General features: G+C 46.9%; 3 protein-coding genes across 4 annotated transcripts; 2 read left to right on the forward strand and 1 right to left on the reverse strand.

Moving 5' to 3' along the window:
- Nucleotides 1-1,251: 1,251 nt before the first annotated feature.
- LOC101780430 (SUN domain-containing protein 4) lies at nt 1,252-4,038 on the reverse strand. Its single transcript, XM_004970704.3, has 4 exons — nt 3,570-4,038; nt 1,909-3,245; nt 1,737-1,822; nt 1,252-1,589 (listed from the first exon to the last, which is right to left on the reverse strand). Exons 1-4 carry the CDS (start codon nt 3,763-3,765, stop codon nt 1,358-1,360), a joined length of 1,851 nt encoding a protein of 616 aa, XP_004970761.1. The 5' UTR covers nt 3,766-4,038; the 3' UTR covers nt 1,252-1,357.
- Nucleotides 4,039-5,720: 1,682 nt separating this feature from the next.
- On the forward strand, nt 5,721-8,444 carry LOC101782990 (spliceosome-associated protein 49). Of its 2 annotated transcripts, XR_215305.4 has the most exons (5): nt 5,721-6,005; nt 6,986-7,197; nt 7,485-7,574; nt 7,660-7,737; nt 7,836-8,444. XR_215305.4 is itself a non-coding variant. In XM_004970711.4 (4 exons), exons 1-4 carry the CDS (start codon nt 5,972-5,974, stop codon nt 8,000-8,002), a joined length of 666 nt encoding a protein of 221 aa, XP_004970768.1. In that variant the 5' UTR covers nt 5,725-5,971; the 3' UTR covers nt 8,003-8,444. The 2 variants fall into 2 exon arrangements, 1 of the variants encoding a protein (XP_004970768.1); XM_004970711.4 differs by having other exon boundaries at nt 5,725-6,005; nt 7,485-7,737.
- A 570-nt stretch (nt 8,445-9,014) lies between these two features.
- On the forward strand, nt 9,015-10,935 carry LOC101754910 (phytolongin Phyl1.1-like). The gene is made up of 2 exons (XM_004972212.3): nt 9,015-9,201; nt 9,525-10,935. The coding sequence occupies exon 2, from the start codon at nt 9,933-9,935 to the stop codon at nt 10,668-10,670; it is 738 nt and encodes a 245-aa protein (XP_004972269.1). The 5' UTR covers nt 9,015-9,201; nt 9,525-9,932; the 3' UTR covers nt 10,671-10,935.
- The last annotated feature ends 7,434 nt before the right edge of the window (nt 10,936-18,369 follow it).

An 18,369-nucleotide genomic window follows, 5' to 3' on the forward strand; every position in this document is an offset into this window, starting at 1 on the left:
AGGACCTTCCTCCATGGGCCTAATTGACACAGCACGCTTACGAGATGGCAAAATCAAACCCCTCTGGGCTGACAAGTAGGCCCCACCCAGTCCGAGAAGAGCTTTGGGCCGAAAGGCCGGCTCGAATTCGCAGGTGTATACCTGGGAAAAATCACATGGCAGTTGCAGACTTGCAGTCAACGAAGATAAGCCAAAAGGGTTTTGATCGTGCTCCAGAATCTCCGCAACACAGGCGCATCTCCAACCTACCGGTCAATCCAGAACCAAGAAACAAGTCCCGTACGGGTTTGAAAGAATCACAGAAAGGTACAAGGAGAAGAAAAATGTACAACAGGTGAGTTGATAGCTCCAGCCTCCAGATAATCAAATTTTCAATGATACCATTAGTTAACAGCCTCGTTCTTTTACTAATCCAAGCATTCTTTACTGCTAATACAAGTAAAGCATAGAACAAAAGCTAGTACATCTAGTTGGAAGACAAGTTAGAACTCAATATCAACGACTGCTTTTACCGAGGGTCTGAGGTTGACACTTGTCACAATGGGATGTCCAGTCCCGTGGTCACCGAATGATATCAATCAGGCGATCAAGCAAAATTCATGCAAACAATAAACATGGTCGGCCAAAGCCACGCAGCTGGATTCTGGACACCTAATCAGCTGACCAGTGATCATGGATAATATTTTGGATGCAGCTGACGTCTTCTGCCACGTTCTGAATAATAAACATGAAATTTGTCAACCATCATGGATGGCCTCTTCTGAATTTGTTTACACAAGTCGCCAGTGTCTCAACTCTCAGCTCTCAACAGACTCAGAAGAGCTCCAGGTTTGTGCTGGAGTAGATCTCAGTTCATATAGTGGAGTATTGTAGGCATTGACTTCACTGCAAGATGAAGTTATCAATGGTGCCTTTCCTGCTGGAAACCAACGGAACAATGCCTTGCAAGCAATCCAGTGTGGAGGCCATGTGCACAAGACAGGGAGCCAGATGAAGAACATGCACTGCACAATGCCCATGGATGGAGGATACTAGTATATTACCATCCCTCCATGCCAATCATATATGGTAACATGATGAAAGCCCTTATGGGGACCATGCCTTGGTTCCTCAAATAAACAAAGAAGTACACTGCTCTAGCCTCCAGAAGCCTGCACATGCTTCCCAGGTAGATTTGCTTCTACATTCCTCTGGACCAGGTGGAACAGGAACAGAATAATCTAGTTCCAGTAGTTTGCTGCTTGCTTAAAATGACCTCTAAACTGCACTGTAAAATTGCCTGAGATTTGAAAGAGGGGTATAGTTAATTTTGTAACTACAATTTACAGCTGCAACTTTGTGGAGATGAATGCTTGTATTACTGTATTATCAAAATGGAGGCTATGATGCAACTGCTCAGCAGCAACACGAGCCACCCGGATCTTACATTATGGAACTTTTCAAAGTCATAGAATCTACAAAATTTGGACATCAGGCCTATAGACAGCTTAGCAAGAGCTAAGCAAGCGAAAACAAAACTGAGAAATATAACAGCAAGGCTCCTGTTCTCCATGTCAGTCTGCTTTTGCCGAAATATTTCAAATTCCGATCTGCAGAGACACGACAGCATGATTAGCGAAGCTGAAAATGTACCAGACTATTCGATTAAGACACACTGAAGCAACTCAAGTTGGTACATCATGAACTCAAATATAGCTATAGAGGAAATGCAAAAGGAAGACCATAACTATACAGACCTGAGTAAAGCATTATCCAGGACCAGCTGATTTAGTTGCGAGGAAGCAACTTGCTTCCATGAGAGGATCCCTTCAATTTCATTCGCCTGAAACCAAGAAATATCTTTAGAAACAGAGTTGTCAGTTAGCAATAGCTTAATGAAAATTTAAGTAAGAAAAAAAAAATACATACAATGCTATCTTTGCTGCTCTCAAGGTTTTTCAACTCCTGTTTGATCTTCTCTAACAAAACATCTTTGTTATCAATATCAGCATCAAAATCCTTAAATATTTGCCCATATCTGCTGTTCAACTCCTCTAGGTACCTCTCCAAGACAGAGAAGCTCACATCAAGAGATTGAACTTTCTCCATTAGCACCTTAAGAACTGTATCTCCAGGAATCCTGCCAGCCTGAAGTGTCCTTGTCTCTGAAACTTGATCATTAGCACCATTCTTCAGTGCATCACCATTTTGTTTATCATCTTCCAGTTCAAATTCGTCTTCATCAAGGGGCTCCTCAGCAGATTCCTTTCCCCCGCTAGGCTCCTTCAAAGGTATTTGCTCCACTGGATCCTTGGTTTTGTCCTCAGGTTCAGTTTTCTTGTTCTCAACTGGAATCAAGTTCTCCAACATCTTCTCTACAGCATCCATTCCATACACTTCAAGCATACTGAGAGTACAGTAGAACTCAGAACCATAATGGCTTAGTAAGTTCAGCTTCAAATATCTAGCCCACTTTGGCTGAGGAAAAGTGAAATTCTGAGCATGTTTGGCATTTGCGACAGTGAATCTTCCAAGTGTTTCCCAGTTCTCTGTGGGATATGTCAGGCTGCTCAGCAATTCAAATTCTTTCGGATTAGAAGAATAGTGCTCAAAATTTGCAATTGCAATTGTATCTACTAAGGTTTCTTCAGAAAGCTCTATGATGACAAATTTCCCCTCTGCTGAGCAAGGATTGCGGAGATACTTGTCTTTGTCTTTGTCTAAGATGTTTGAGGCACCCTTAGCCTCCTTATTGAATTCTAGGACCTTAGCCCCTTTAGATGCTGCGGCATAATTATACAACTTCCCACTAGGTTCCCTCCGGTGGATGACATTTCCAGGTTGACTGGAAACACCAGGTCCCCTTTCAGCAATTGCTCTCGTCTTGAATTCATCGAGGCCAGGAGGGACAACCCGTGGTAATCTTGCTGGTCTCGGCAAATCTTCGCTCTCTGCCTTTGCCCCTGATTGAACTCCAGAACCAAGATCTGTCTGAGGAAGACTCCCACCCTCATCTCCTGAAAGCTCAATCCGACTATCTTTGGTTAGAGCTTCAGTGTTCTCACTCTGCACCTCATCATTGGAGCACAGCTGATCTGCTTGCATCAGTGTCTCCTCTGAAAGCACGACATTTTCGTCAGTACTAACACAAGTATCACCAGGCACGGCCAAATTCTCCCCATGCTCCCCCTGTACAACAGGATCAACAGAACCTTCATTCACGGTAGGCTCGACGACAGTAAGAGCGACAGCAGAGCCTCCTCCATCTGCAGAAATCAGACAGCACAGATGTAATCCCATTCTTTTAAAATACAAGAAAAACTAGCAACTTGATGAAACAAAGACGTGGAATTTTCGTTAGGTAGTCTTAACAACCATCGACTTGTACTCAGAAATCATGCAACAAGGCACCCGGATCTACCAAGTCGTGACAGAATTCAATCGCGCTGCGCAGTTCGATCGACTCCACCGAACAGCCGGGGCATTTGGTTTGCGCCTGATGATCGCCAACACGCAAGCAGCAACGCGGCTGACTCTTCAAGAAGGATTGAGAAACGGTAGAGAGAGAGAAGAGGGCAGTTGGCCTATACCTCGTTGACCGTCGCCATGTCCGACGAGGGAGTGGAGGAGGAGCACGGCGACCCACGACGCGACGACGAGGGAGGCGGAGAAGCCATACAACCGCCTCTTCCTCCCGTTAGCGGCGGCCTCCGCCCCCGCGCTCTGCTCCTGCGCTGCCGCCGCCGCCGCTGTCCTCCGCAGAAGGGCTTTCCGCGACCTCTGCATTCCTTCCCTCCCACTCCCGGCCTCCCCTCACATCCGCGCCCGCCCGCGCGTCAGGGCCGAAGGAATCCGGCCGGCACCGAGTAGCAACGGTCGGAAATCAGAACCACGGCGCCCGTCGCGTGGCGGCGCGGGGTGGGGAACTGGGGTGCGGGGACGGGGCCGCGTGGCGCCGGGCGTGGGGAGGAGGGGGGTTTTGAAACGGCCGGAGGAGCTCCATCAGGGGAGAGGAAGAGGAGGGGGAGGCGTTTATGGCTTCTGTGCTGTTCAGCGCGAGATCTTGTCGGCTTCGCTCGTCTTCCCGTTCGCACTGTGAATCGTGCGATCTGTCCGTCCAGCCTGTGCTGAGGTGGATCGCCTCGATTGCTTGGCTTCTTCGTGTTGTTTATTCCGTCCTTCCTTCGTTTTCAAAATTCAAATGGTCAGGTAAGGACTCCCTCGCTTAGCCTCACCTCCAACTCCCAACTTTGACACTATGCAAAAAGAAGATTCCATATCATATCAAATTTACGGTACATGCATGGAGTACTAAATGTAGACGAAATTAAAAACTAATTACACAATTTTGTTGTACTTTACGAGACGAATCTTTTGAGCCTAATTAGTCAATGTTTGGATAATAATTCACAAATAAAAACGAAACGTTACAGTGTGCTACAGTGCTGTAACAGTAATTTGGCACCTCCAAACTTGGTCAACTAAACAAGGCCTTATTTTTAAGCACCTATCACATCGAATATTTAGATACTAATTAGGAGTATTAAACGTAGACTATTTACAAAATTTATTACACAGATGGAGGCTAAATGGCGAGATGAATGTATTAAGCCTAATTAGTTTATGATTTAATTAGTCTATGATTTGACAATGTGCTGCTACAGTAACCATTTGCTAATGATAGATTAATTAGGCTTAATAGATTCGTCTCGCGGTTTAGCCTCTATCTGTGCAATTACTTTATAATTAACTCATATTTAGTTCTCCTGATTAGAACGCTTGAGAAATCAAATACCCCTAACTCTCTGCATGTGGGGGCACCGTGTTAGCCTGATTTTAGATCATGAGGAAGCCAATTTTGCAAGACACTCCTATCGGTAATTCTACATGTGAGACGTGTACCTTATTTCAGCGTTCGATAAGTATCAACGTGTTTCAAATTATACCTTACATGTAGTTAATAATTTGGAAAATGAATAGAATGATACAAAAAGATATGGATATATGGCAAAAGATACGGATTTTGTGGATTTATGCGAATTCCATGTGAGTAATGATTCCGCAAATCTTGACAATTATACTCGGATTTAAAAATTTGAAACTGTACTACATTCTTAGGGGGTGTTTGGATACAAGGTGCTAAACTTTAACAGTGTCACATCGGATGTTCGGATGCTAATTAAATGGTCTAAACATGAGCTAATTATAAAACTAATTGCAGAACCCTATGCTAATTGGTGAGATGAATCTATTAAGCCTAATTAATCCATCATTAGCAAATGGTTACTGTAGCACCACATTGTCAAATCATGGACTAATTAGACTTAATAGATTCATCTCGCAAATTATACTCCATCTGTGCAATTAGTTTTATAATTAGCCTATGTTTAATACTCCTAAGTAGCATCCAAACATCCGATGTGACAGGTGTTAAACTTTAACACGGTGTTCCCAAACACCCCCTTAGCGTAGATAGACCGCATATTGGCGCACTGTAACGGTTCGGGTAGCACGCACACGTCACGTTTGTTTGCGGTTGGTACACGGAGCGCACGCCACGCGTGCCAGCCAATCCCGTGCGCCCACGCGAGACCCGCCACGTCATCTACCACCCGAAGCGACGCGGTCCCTTGGGCCGCTGTTGTGTCCCCACCAAGTCACCAGTTGACCCGATCGGTGTAGGATTCGTTTAACACATGTGACTGACGCAAGGGGCCCGCCTACCCGTACCCGGTCCCACACCGCCGTCTCCGCGTCGGATCGGTAGCCGCGCCGTTTCCCGACTCTCCAGGCACAAATAGCCGGCCGCCGCCGTAACCGGCGAACTCGTGCCTCTTCCGCTTCCGCCGCCGCCACCTGATTTGCTAGTGCCCTCGCGCGACATAGCAGATTCCCCACCTCCCAGCATCTCGCATTCTCGCTGGTTGCGGCGCGACCGTGCGAGAAGTGCTCGTAGCCCCTAGCCCCGCCCCCGCGGCGAGATTGTGTCCGCATGGCGAGGAACCCCGGCCGCACGGTCTACATAGGTGAGAGCTCTCGTCGCCTTCGTGATCCCCCTTCCCTTTAGATACCAGTCCGTTCGTAGGGCTCCCGGACTCTTTAGGTTTTTTTCTAATATCCCACATCATCGGCACAGGTGCTTGCGTGTCTTGTGAGAGATTGCGTAAATGTGGTGCATTAGATTGCGCGAGCGATTCTGTGTTTCGTGCGTGTTTGCTTATTCGTTGCTTATTACACACAGATTGTGCAGTAGCAGTAACCTAAGGATACAAACATTAGATGCGGGGTTCGTTTTACTTCTATTGGTTTGGGTTGTAGGTTGTTTGTGATTTAATCTTGTCTGGGCTGCAGCTGATTATGGACGTCTTATGTTGTGTCACCGAGTCGCTTGTTAGTGTTAGTAGCAGCTGACTGTTGATCTGGTGGCTTTTTCTTGCTGTTTTGAGTCGTCAGGCCTTTGTGGTTGTAATTTGTCCGCAGGAAGATCTCCAAGTTTTCAATGTCACCATGTCTGTAGACTGCTAGTAGTTCTCTGTTCAATGCGGTGTCAATTGAGGTCTTGCTCTAAAACTTTTCACACACTAAACATGAAGTGGCAATGCTCCTGTTCACGTCATTGAAACAGCTGTTGTATCCAGTTAGGTTGTTAATCATCTTGATTGACTACAGACAACAAATGTCTAGGTGATCAAACTATCAGAATCTGCAGAGCTTATTTAACTTCACTCGCTAACTACTAGTGTGGTGTAACCATTGTATATGGCTGTGGTGTTGTGGACAATTGACATTTTAAATAATGCATATTACTGAAACTTGCATGCTCTAGCCAACTGTGCTATTGCATTGTTGAGTTTCAAACTAGTGTCACTTAATGTTTTTTTGAGTGACATACTTATTGGCAATTCATAGCTAGGTTGTATTAGACCTCCCAGGCAGTTGCATTGTGTTGTTTTGATTAAGTAACTATATATATTTTTTATTAACACAACTGTTTTCCTTTCATTAGGTAATTTGGATGAGAAGGTATCTAAAAGAATCCTGTATGAGATTCTTATTCAGGCAGGTCCCATAATGGACCTACATATACCCTGTGACAAGGAGAACAATCGTCTCAAAGGTTATGCTTTTGCTGAGTATGAAACTGAGGAAATTGCCCAGTATGCTGTTAAACTTTTTTCAGGACTTGTTCGGGTCAATGGTAAAACACTTAAATTCGTGGTAGGTTTTCGTTTTATCACATTCTATCCAAACACATTACTTGCATGGTTGCATGTAATTTATTAATAGTCTACAATGGTCAAGTGTACTTACAGGATCACTGTGATTTACCTTCCTGTAGGACAGTTATAGCTGTTCGTGTTATCAGTCACACTATCTGCTGAAACATTAAAATTTTTATGAGTTCATAGTAAACTTCCATTTGTTTTTTCAAATGTGCTAGTGGTCTGATTATTTGTTCAGATATAAGCAGGCTCATATATCTATTTTCTCAATACTTTTCACAGATTGCTGGTCACGAGAAACCCTCTTCAAACAGCAAGAACCCAGTAGTGCCTAATCTCAATCCTATACCGTCTTCAAATGGCAATAACCCAGTAATGCCTAAGCTCAACCCTATACCGTTACCAAAACAGACTCAATTCGCGCATTGTAGTGATATGCCTGTGTCTCATACCCCAGCATATCCAGTGGTAAACGGCAGGATTGCAGGTTATGGTTTCTCTCCCACTCCTTATCCATATGGTGTTCACCCTCAAGGTGAGATCCTTTCCTCATCAGCCTGTTACTACATGTGCCAGACATATAGGGTGCTGTTAATCTAAACCTGATGATCATTTGTTTGCTCTTATGACTAGCTTTATCAGGAGGACCAGTACACGGCCATGGCCAGGTAAGCAATGTTACATATGATTACAGTAGGCAGGAATTTGGTTCTGTTTTGAACATCGCCCACAGAGGTCCTGTTATGAATGCCTTCGCACAAGGAGCTGCGAATCAGCCAATCATGTACCCATCCTACTAGAACCGAAGAATGTATGTTGAGAGAGTAGCCAGGTGGACATAGCTTCTTGATGCCTCAGAATCTCAGGAGCGTCTAGATTGTAGTACATCGTAGTCATGCTCATGCATGTAAATATGGTTATTATATCTTCTAGATCTTCAGAAGAAGACTACCATGTATTTCTTAAAAGCTAAAATCATCCTGTTGTGTACTCTGATTTCAAAATTCCGAAGCCAGCAGATATTCACAAAAGGAGAGTTGAGACTATTGTGTTAGTGCCAGCCACAAATGAATCTAACTCATTTGGGATGGACTGCTGGACCAACAGAAAATTCCTGAATGTAGACTTTCATCAATAAGTATTTGTGTTGACATTTGCTGATTGAAAGTGAATTAAATGGTAGAAAACTCAGTTGTAGTCTGGCACAAGTTTATTTTAACACTGGTTATGCAATTATTATAAGCCCGTGTGTCATCTATCACTGCTAGTGAGATCTTAGTTGGCTTTTGCCCTTTATTTTTTGCGTTAGGTGAGAGGGGAAGACGAGATTGCCCGGAGCCCTTTGGCCTAAGCCGTGCCAAAGGGGACCTAGTGCTGTTCCACCTATCAGTTTATGTGTGATGCTCGTAAGTGACAAGGTCATTGTCTGAACTACCACCAACTAAGCTTGTGCTAAGTGATGACAAGCAACTTGTCTCCTCATCGTTGCTTCACTAAACCATGCCATTCCATTACTCTCCTGCGAACCTACTACCCTACTATGTTGAACAGGCAGGCGCAGCCATCCTGGTAAGGGGGGAAAGGAATGGGAGTTGGCAGTTGAGTGCATGCCACTAAGGCACTTGGGACATGTTTAGTTACTCCCAACTCCCAACTTTGACACTATGCAAAAAGAAGATTCCCCATCACATCAAACTTGCGGTACATGCATGGAGTACTAAATGTAGATGAAATTAAAAACTAATTGCACAGTTTTGTTGTACTTTGCGAGACGAATCTTTTGAGCCTAATTAGTCAATATTTGGACAATAATTCACAAATACAAACGAAACGCTACAGTGTGCTACAGTGCTGTAACAGTAATTTGGCACCTCCCAAATTCCCTAACTAAACAAGGCCTTGTTTTTTTGACTCACCTGACCCAAAATTATCTTATCCTGAAACCAGGATTTTACAGCAGAAAGTACACCCTACCATCGTCCTTGGAGGCTTCTTCAAGGTCAGAACCACACCTGAAGCCATGCATCAGAATGGCAGTGTCACATCGGATGTTTGGATGTTAATTAGGACTAAACATGAGCTAATTATAAAACTAATTGCAGAACCTCTGTGCTAATTCACGAGATGAATCTATTAAGTCTAATTAATCCATCATTAGCAAATGGTTATTGTAGCACCACATTGTCAAATCATGGATTCGTCTTGCGAATTAGACTTCATCTGTGCAATTAGTTCTGTGCAATTAGTTTTGTAATTAGTTTATGTTTAATACTCCTAATTAGCATCTAAACATCCGATATAACATGTGCTAAACTTTAACAGGTATCCAAACACCCCTAAGTTTACTTGTGGTGCACCCCAGCTCCTCCACTGACCTAGCACCTAGGACTTCTTTCCTTCCCTTCTTGTATATTCCTTGGCCACCAAAGCACACATCATCTCTGCCAGGTATACTCTTTTCCGGTCCAGCTGAAGTACTGCAACTGCAGGCTGCAGCAGCTTTCTTCTGCACCGTTTCTACCTCCAAGCTTTTTTTCATCCCAGCTGCAGCCTTTGCACCTGGATTTGAAGCTGTCCTTGTTCCTTGAGCATTGCGAGCTTTACAGCCTTAGCGATTCGATGACAAAGTCACACAAGCACGCACAAGAGCACTTGTTCATGTGTCTCAACTGACCGTGCACGACCTCGCGCCGCCGATCGGAGCCAAGAATTCTCGCCAGTCGTGAGCCGATGGAGGCGCAGCGCGCCGGGATGCAGGACACCGCCGCCGGCGACGTCCCTGGCGCGGAAGACGGCGTCGACGATGTTTTCTTCTGCGTGGCCGCGACGTCAAGGGGCAACAGGAGCAGCATCTCCTACTTCCACACCAACGCGGCTGGCGAGGACGCCGAGTCGGCGCTCGCGCTGGCCGCGCTCTGCCTCGACCACGCCCCGGAGCACCACCGGTGGCACCACCACACCGTCGCCGGGGCGAGGACGTTCGCGTTCCTCTCTGCCGGCGACGGTCGCACGTACTTCGCCGCCGCGGACCCGACGCCGGGCGCCGACGAGGTGGTCAGGTTCCTGGAGCGCGTCCGCGACGCGTGCGACGCCGCGCCCAGGAAGCGCCTGCGCGACGAGGCCGTGGCCCCCGTCGCGCGGCAGTTCGCGCAGCTGCTGCGGGCCGTGGCGGCGGGGGCGAGCTCCGGCGCGGGGGACGCGGCGGCGCTTCCCGGAGACTCGCCGCGGGTGGGGTTGCCGCTGGCGCCGGTGTGCGCTGCGGACGCCGGTGGCGAGAAGGATGAGGAGCACCAGCGGGCCGGAGCGCAACGTCGCGCCGTGCAACCGGATCGTGCAAGCGCGCGGCCCGGGTGGCGCTCGTGGTGGCGCCACGCGGTGGTCGTTATCGGCGTGGACGTGGTGCTGTGCCTGGTGCTGTTCGCCGTGTGGATGGGGGTGTGCAAAGGCTTCAGGTGTCTTACGCGATGAGCCACTCCGACGCAGGGCCTGCAACGAAACTGTAATCACATACATGCTGTGCATGATTTGCTTCGGACTAGGGGGTCTAAGGATGGATTCTTTATGTTTAGTTATCATATCTACAGTTTGTAGAATATGAAACGAAGGTTGTGGCATTCCTCAAGCCTTCGATACATGTAACCATAGCTTGAGTTGGGCCTCAGTACTCCGTGTTTGTGAAATGCAGAAAATGAAAATCTACAAGTTCATGCATGGCAAGCATCGCATGATCTTTGATGAAATCCATTGCTTCTACACATTAACTCAAAACAGAGATGTGGAGTAGGCAGTTAGTACAGGCACCCGCTTTACCTAATCTTAGTTAGGACAGCTCATGGTGTACCAGCACACAAGATGGCCCAGTTTGATGGCGTACGGTTTATAAACAGAGCAACTCTGGAACTCACAAGAGATGCTCCGGAATCTCTCTTTGACTAACATGATTTAATGTGATAACGCAGTGCTACGATGATTAATGGCTAAAGTCAGCAGTCAGCTGACACGAAATGATACACAAAGAAAAGAAAAAGAAAAGAAAAGGAGAGCGAGAAAAATATCACTGTTGCAGTGTGGGCTCGAAATTTCAGAAATACTACATAAGAGTACAGTCTGCATTGGGCCATCATGCATGATGGTTAGTATAAGTTTCCTCGGCTTATTTACGGCCCATCGAGCCCAGGTGCAGACAATCTCTTCCAAGGGAAGTGGTTGGAGTTGGGCAGCGGTGGTTGACGAATGGCGATCGATCGAGTTCCAACCCTCACACCCAGCCAAGAAAGGTGGTAGAAAAATATCTCCGTCTTTCACATTAAACAAACGGAAAGAAACAATAAACCCTTAGGGCCCTAATAGCCTACGACCCCGACAGGAGATCGGAATCCACTTTGCTGTACGAGCACCGGCAGCAGCTGCTCGTCTTTCCCTGAAAAAGACAGAGAGAAAAAGAAAAGAAAAGAAAAGAAAAGGAACACACTCCTGTCTTTTCCTTTCGCCGCTCGACTCGTACATCGTGATCGCTGATGATGCTGAGCTAAGCCTGCAATCAGTGCTAATTTCTGCTTCCACTTTGCAGCGTCGTTGTCAAATTACATAGGATTAGCATCTTCATTAGTCAATACTTCACTACCATGCACTGGAGAGTATCAGAAGTTCAGAACAGAGAGTGAAGGTGAAAGCAAGCAAAGCAAAAAGACAGGCCGTTTCAGGCCTCCGTTTTCAGAGGAACGGGCACCGTCTTTACCCTGGCACCCGTCACATGCACTCATGACCCGGGCGCCTTCTCCTTCAATGCCAGCGGCTGCAGCGACGTCATGGGCTCATGGTGCTTCTTCTCCTTCTTCTTCTTCGCCACATGCCAGGGGGGAGGGTGGACGGCGACCGCCTCTCCTCCTCCTGGCTCCCGTGATCGATGCTCCCGCTGAAAGTCTTTGGTGCGGTGTAACTGAAGGGAGCAGAGCACGGGCTCTGCAGGGACTGCAGCACAGTGCAGTGAGGATTGAAAAATGTGAGGTGTGCTGCTGACGCTTTTAACTGCATGTTCCTCCTCCAGCTGCAGGCTGCCCCCGACCGGTGGAGCTGCTGATGAGTGCAGTGCAGTGCTGGGCTGTCATCTTCCCGGCAGCTGGTGCTGGTCAAACAAGGCTCTCGATCCTCACAGTTGGAGCCAGCTGCCACCGACTATTTTATACTCCTCCCTTCCCTTGCCTTGAGGCCTTGTGGCCATGACACAGTGTTTGGGACTTGTGTCCATGCCTTCTTTACGAGTAACCAAACATTTCCTGCCATGCAGCCAAGGCAAAACATCCTTTAATCTTTGTCTAAGCAATCTTTTCAACAGTCATGATGTGGCTAGCCAGGGAGGATACATGCCGTTGCCACTAACCTCCATTAGACCATTACATGTATTACCTTTCTGCCATGCATCTGTGTGTAAACCTTTGTGAATTGTGACCTTGACCAATGCCACCGATGCACGGGTGGTTGGCAATGCAAAGTTCAAGAATATGTGACGAGCAATACGTGAGCCACGCACGTACGTGCCCGTTTTCGTTTGGTCCGGCCTGAAGAAAGGTGGTGGTTTGTTGATCTTTCGCGGTTGCCCATCCGGGAAGCAAGATGCTCCGAGCCGGCGCACTGTTGGTGACGGGCGCGCTCACGCGATGCCATTGCCACGGCGGTGGGGGATCGCCGGATCGGAGGCTCTGAGCTGTCGCGTTCGATTCGATATGCTTTGGCCTGCTTGCTTAGGCCATGTTTAGTTACTCCCAACTCCCAACTTTGACACTATGCAAAAAGAAGATTCTCCATCACATCAAACTTGCGGTACATGCATGGAGTACTAAATGTAGATGAAATTAAAAACTAATTGCACAGTTTTGTTGTACTTTGCGAGACGAATCTTTTGAGCCTAATTAGTCAATATTTGGACAATAATTCACAAATACAAACGAAACGCTACAGTGTGCTACAGTGCTGTAACAGTAATTTGGCACCTCCCAAATTCCCCAACTAAACACGGCCTTAGTTCCGGACCTGCAGCTGACGGATCGAGATCAGGTTGGTTGGTTAGGCAGGGATGGATGGATGGGTCAGGGATCTCAGGGAATCATCTGCATGGATCCAAGCGTTTGTCCTCATAGTTATCTGTCAGTCAGGCTACGGTTTGCGCCTGTCATCAACTTGCAAGCTGTTCTGCGTACATATTCTTCGAGCAGCAGAAAAGGAGGTTTCTCTCTGACGCGCCACAGCGGCTGCCCTGACCGTATTCTCCTCGTCGCCGGCCACCGTCCGTCGGCTGCGGGCGGCGGCGCCCGGAGCGCGCCACGTCAGGCGATACCCAGCGGATCTCGTTAGGTAACGAACCGGTGGCTGTGGCGCCGTACGGAGAGGCGGATGGGAACAAAGCAGTCTTCGTAGGTGGGAGGAGACGGGAGACGACGGCGAGCCCTGCTGCAGCTGCAGGCAGGCGCACAGTACCCGGGACCGGGCCGGGAGAGGCGGCAGCCTCAGAATCTGCGAGGCCTGGCCCACGCCACATGCCTCGAGATCCACACCCCCCGCAATGATTTGACCGCGGCGGGGCCCGCTCTGCACTGGCGCCGTATCAGGAATTGCTGCGCAGCACCCTCCCACCCACCAGCCGCCGATCAGCGTGTTGGTCGCTTGCACTTCGCTCGCCTCTGGCTCTGGCTCTGCTCCAACCAGCCTCCGAGCAGCCGTCTCCTGCCACAAATTCAAGTGTACCATCAGGCGCAAGTCCAATTAAGGTCCTACTCAGAACATGGAGATTCATTTTTCACCTTACGAATGTTGGTTTTGCTGTTTAACATAATTAGCACATGAACACACCATAATCAATCTACTAATGCCGAATTTAGGCGGGATCAACCTTATACCAGCGTTGGGAGCCGCCATGGATGCCTCCTGAGTTGGTGAAGACGTCAGTGTAGACGTAGTAGCGTTGGTGCAGAACGCCGACTCAAGAACAGGGGATGTTCTTGATAGGCAACTTGAGCTCCTCGCCGAGTAGCACCTCCCTTCTGGACAAGAACGGTATTGCCTCGGTCGTGGACGTGGAACTAGATCTTCTCCCTCCTCCGACTCCCTTAGCAATTAGTGTTTTTTTTGTCTTTAGCTAAAAGCTTCCACAGAGCCTAGAGTCCGTTTAGGAAACTAACCGCGTGCCTGATGATCACGGACGCGATTCCTATTCCCTCATGTAGGGGGAAAACGTGGGGAACAAATTCCTCTTGATTTGGTGACCGAGAAGATCACGTTAATTAAAATTTCGAACAAATGTTAAGTAATGCTAGTGCAGAAATTCAAAGCATTCAAAAAGTGTTTGCTTTTCATAGTTGCTTGACTGTCGCTGTAGAACCGACGCGCCGTAACACACGCACAGATTAGAGATTAGGGTGGTACATCGCCTGGAGAAAAAGGCATCCAAGAACATTTTCTCATGGCCAGTTAGGCAGTTACCCTGGATGTCGTTTCCTCGTTTGGGAGGAATTACCAGAGGAGTCCAAGACCGGAACGAGCAGGGTGTGCAGTGCAGGTATCTCCTCTTGCGTTGCTCCAGTCACTCACTCAGCTCAGACACAGCACAGCACTACAGCAGCAGTGAGGGCACGCGGGCCGTACCTGGGCCGCACGTGCCGCCGAGCCCTCGGGGCAGGGAGGCAGTGGACGGTGGCTTTTTGGGCACAAGTGGGGGGACCTCGATGGCCGCGCAGGCGGGGGCGGGCCCGCTTTACAGCTGGTCTCGTTCCTCGCGGGGGGACACTCTGTCCAGTCACGTGGGACAGCCTCTCCTCTCAGACTAGTTGGGTGTGCGTCGCGCCAATTATTTCCAGAATTATTGCGCCCAAGCGCCGCCTGGCCCACCCGCAGACGCTCATGCACGGAGATGCTACCACTACTACGTGGGAGTATGGTTTTTTAACAGAACCGTCTCTGCAAGAAAAGAAAACCACATGAATTTGTGCTAGAATATTGAGGGATTTGCTAATCTTATGACGTATAGGGTTTATTGTCTTGTTCCATTGTTCATTCCATGCCATCAGCTACCGACTAGTAAATTATAGGCAACAAACACTCCAGGACATGACACGTTGGAGGATTGTGTGGATAAGATGTTGATGGATTAGCCAACTGTCTATCCACTTCTGCATCGGCTACTTGCAGCGATCGGAATTTGGATAAGTGGAAGTCCCCACAAAGTTTAGCCACCAATGACATACAAATATACAAGCATTATTTAGACTTTCAAAGTACACAATGCATTATTCTACTTTCAAAGTACACAATGCATTATTCAGACTTTTAAAATACAGCATTCGGGTAAGTGATGGACGATTTTCAGACTCCGGGAACAACAACGGGCTATGCAAAAATTCAGCGTAATACGGATGAGTAGCTAATGACATGCAATTTTTTAGTATAATTAGAAAAGTTAGTGAAAACATTGCAACTTTCTTGACAAGCAGAGCTCCAGAAGCTAGAAACGTGACATGAACTTGATAAATAAATGATGGCAGAATTCAACGCTCTACCAATAGAAAACTGTGACGATTCTCCTTTGAGGCAAAATTTTCTTCCAAAGGAAAGACAAGCAGAGCCTTTTTTTTCTTTCCAACATCGCTGCCACCGCCCAATATCGCCCTACCAGAAGAGATCGAAACACGGAGAGTGGAATCCAAAATGCTGCGCAGTATGGCACCAGTTGGTGACCTTTTTCCACACCAGTCTGCTTCGTTGCCGCCGTTCTTTCCCCTATTCACCGGGTGAAAAAGGTGACACAACACGGGATAAGTTGGAAACGGAATACTGGGTGGCCAACTCAAGCCTCGATTCCTTCCAAGAAAAAACACGTTGGCGAGCAGGAAGATGGTGCGAGGATACTAGTTGAATCACGCAAAGATTGAGCAAGGAACCCAAAACGAGAAATTAGACAAGAGTAGATCACAGAAAACTAGAACTTAATTTCTTACGTGGATGCCACGAAGCCAGATATTAAAACCCACAAAAAAGGGGAACTATCATGTTTTCAGATTTCTGCTCATAAAAAAATGGTTCAGATAATCGGATTTCGAAAGATCAAAATTAAGGTCCAAACTGAAGAGGCAAGGGGAACGAGCGTGCGACGGGTTGCCCTACAGGGTTCACAGCTACATTGAACACATTAATTTAGGTGTAATTAGGGAGCAAGAGACTGTCCCCTAACATGCAAAATTACCTTGGCACCCTTGTTCCAAGTCAGTCAACCAGTCAACAGACACAGCCAGACTGACACTGGGGGAGTAAATCTAGGACACAGATACGTCAGACGATACTGGACCAGACTTTGATTCCTCCCTTGTTCAGAGAGGAAATACTCCAACAGATTGTAAGAAAAGATTCCCCTTGCGATGAAGTTGGTAGCCAAATGATCAGAGCAAGAGCAACCGTCAACCGAACGGGGGTAGAGGAACAACAGACGTAAGAAAACAATACTCAGAGTTTTCTTCTTCATAGGAAATACTCCTATACTTCCTACTTTTACACCAATTACTACAGTTCATGCCTTCAAGGGAGGATAACTTCGGCGAGGGAATCCTGGCCTACATGAAATGGATTGGGACCACATTTCAGGAGAAAATCACGAGACTGCCAGAACGCTTGTCCAGTGAAATTAAGAATTCACTGAATTTCTGGATGAATTAAGGGCACACGTTAGCAATATTGGTACTTTGTCCCATATTGAAGCACCTCTCCCGCCCGCTAAAAGCTAGGCCATAGTAGCCCGCACACATTGATACTATCATATGAAAACTCTGTCCAGATTAGACAAGGACACCCCATCCTACTTGATTTAGGATTTTTCTCTAATCGACTCCAACAAGACTAAAATTTTTGTGAATTTAACTTCTTTGCCCCCCCCAATTAAGATGAGAATCCATTGAAGTATTAATAACAATATGGAAAATAGTGATTTTATGGATAATCACCCATGGCTATATTTTCTCTGTGTTAGTAAATCAATTAATATTCTTGTGCCATATGCCTTAGCATAAATTCTTTTGGTATATTCCCCTACATTCTTCAGGAAACGAAAGGGACAACTATTAGTCGGCAGCAATGTGATGCATGGATAGGTACGTACACACGGGGCGTCAAAGATCGTATTGTTGCTGTCTTGGAGATGACCAAGCGATGGACGAGGCTGTTGTTATCAGAGATGGCTTAAAAACCACGATACATCTAGAGTTAGGAGCTAGAAAGAGGCACAAGCTTTGGCGCCGCGTCCCAATCGAGCCACGGAACGGAACGGAACGGAACAAATGATTTCCTCCCGACCACACCAACAGGGTAGGCATCTCCAGCCGTCCATCTCCAGATCGGACCTGATGGCACATCATGCATTTCCTTCAGTTTGCCAGGCAATGCACATCACCAAATATCTTCACTCGTGGAGAATGCCTTTGTGCGTGCTTGATGATGTACTATGCAAAAGTCTCCAGCCTCCACCACAGTTTGTTGCTCTAACTCCAAGTGGCTAGGATCACGAGTGCTCACAATAACATCAGATCATTGCTCTAGCCTCTACTGTTCTTTTTAATAGTTTCACAATTTATGGGCCATGGTATTTTCTAGGTTAAGCAGCTGGTAGGAAGCATGGGAATACGGGGGAATTTAATCAACTGATAGGCAAACTTTTGCACCCCTGCAGTTTTAGTATGTCTCCCTAGAGATACGGTCTACTGGCAGTATATAGTGCTCTAGAATATTTATATATATTTCCACAGCACAAGCTTGTCAACCAGACAACCACCTTCCGCGGAAATTAAACTAGAAAATATCCATGTGGTTAAGAACTTTTGGTTGATAACGAAGGAGGAACCCCCAAGGTTATGTTGCAACTTGCAATAGCCAACTTCACATACTCAGGCATGGGTCACCTGTTGTGTATGTGCTCATCACCTACTACTACATTCTGCTAGAAAAGCAATAAAAATAAGTACCATGTTAATGGCTCATTAATTGTATTTTCACATGTTATAAAAGGTTCCATGCAAATCAATTAGCAAAGATCTAATGACCAATCAAATCCAACTATCAAAAGAATAGCGCATGTTAAGATTCAGATAAGTTCAGAAAGATAAATACTCCTAAGCTCCCTAACCCCGTTGGA

This window comes from Setaria italica, chromosome V, assembly GCF_000263155.2.
Source record: "Setaria italica strain Yugu1 chromosome V, Setaria_italica_v2.0, whole genome shotgun sequence".
Lineage (NCBI taxonomy): Eukaryota > Viridiplantae > Streptophyta > Magnoliopsida > Poales > Poaceae > Setaria > Setaria italica.

Bases quoted from the DNA above. Each gene is read 5' to 3' on its own strand.
- LOC101780430 (XM_004970704.3), bottom strand. From the start codon at position 3,765: ATGCAGAGGTCGCGGAAAGCCCTTCTGCGGAGGACAGCGGCGGCGGCG. The intron at 3,246-3,569 runs GTATAGGCCAAC...TGATTTCTGCAG, and splicing joins ACATGGCGACGGTCAACGAG to ATGGAGGAGGCTCTGCTGTC. The intron at 1,823-1,908 runs GTATGTATTTTT...TCTTGGTTTCAG, and splicing joins AGAGCAGCAAAGATAGCATT to GCGAATGAAATTGAAGGGAT.
- LOC101782990 (XM_004970711.4), top strand. From the start codon at position 5,972: ATGGCGAGGAACCCCGGCCGCACGGTCTACATAG. The intron at 6,006-6,985 runs GTGAGAGCTCTC...TCCTTTCATTAG, and splicing joins CGGCCGCACGGTCTACATAG to GTAATTTGGATGAGAAGGTA. The intron at 7,198-7,484 runs GTAGGTTTTCGT...TACTTTTCACAG, and splicing joins GTAAAACACTTAAATTCGTG to ATTGCTGGTCACGAGAAACC.
- LOC101754910 (XM_004972212.3), top strand. From the start codon at position 9,933: ATGGAGGCGCAGCGCGCCGGGATGCAGGACACCGCCGCCGGCGACGTC.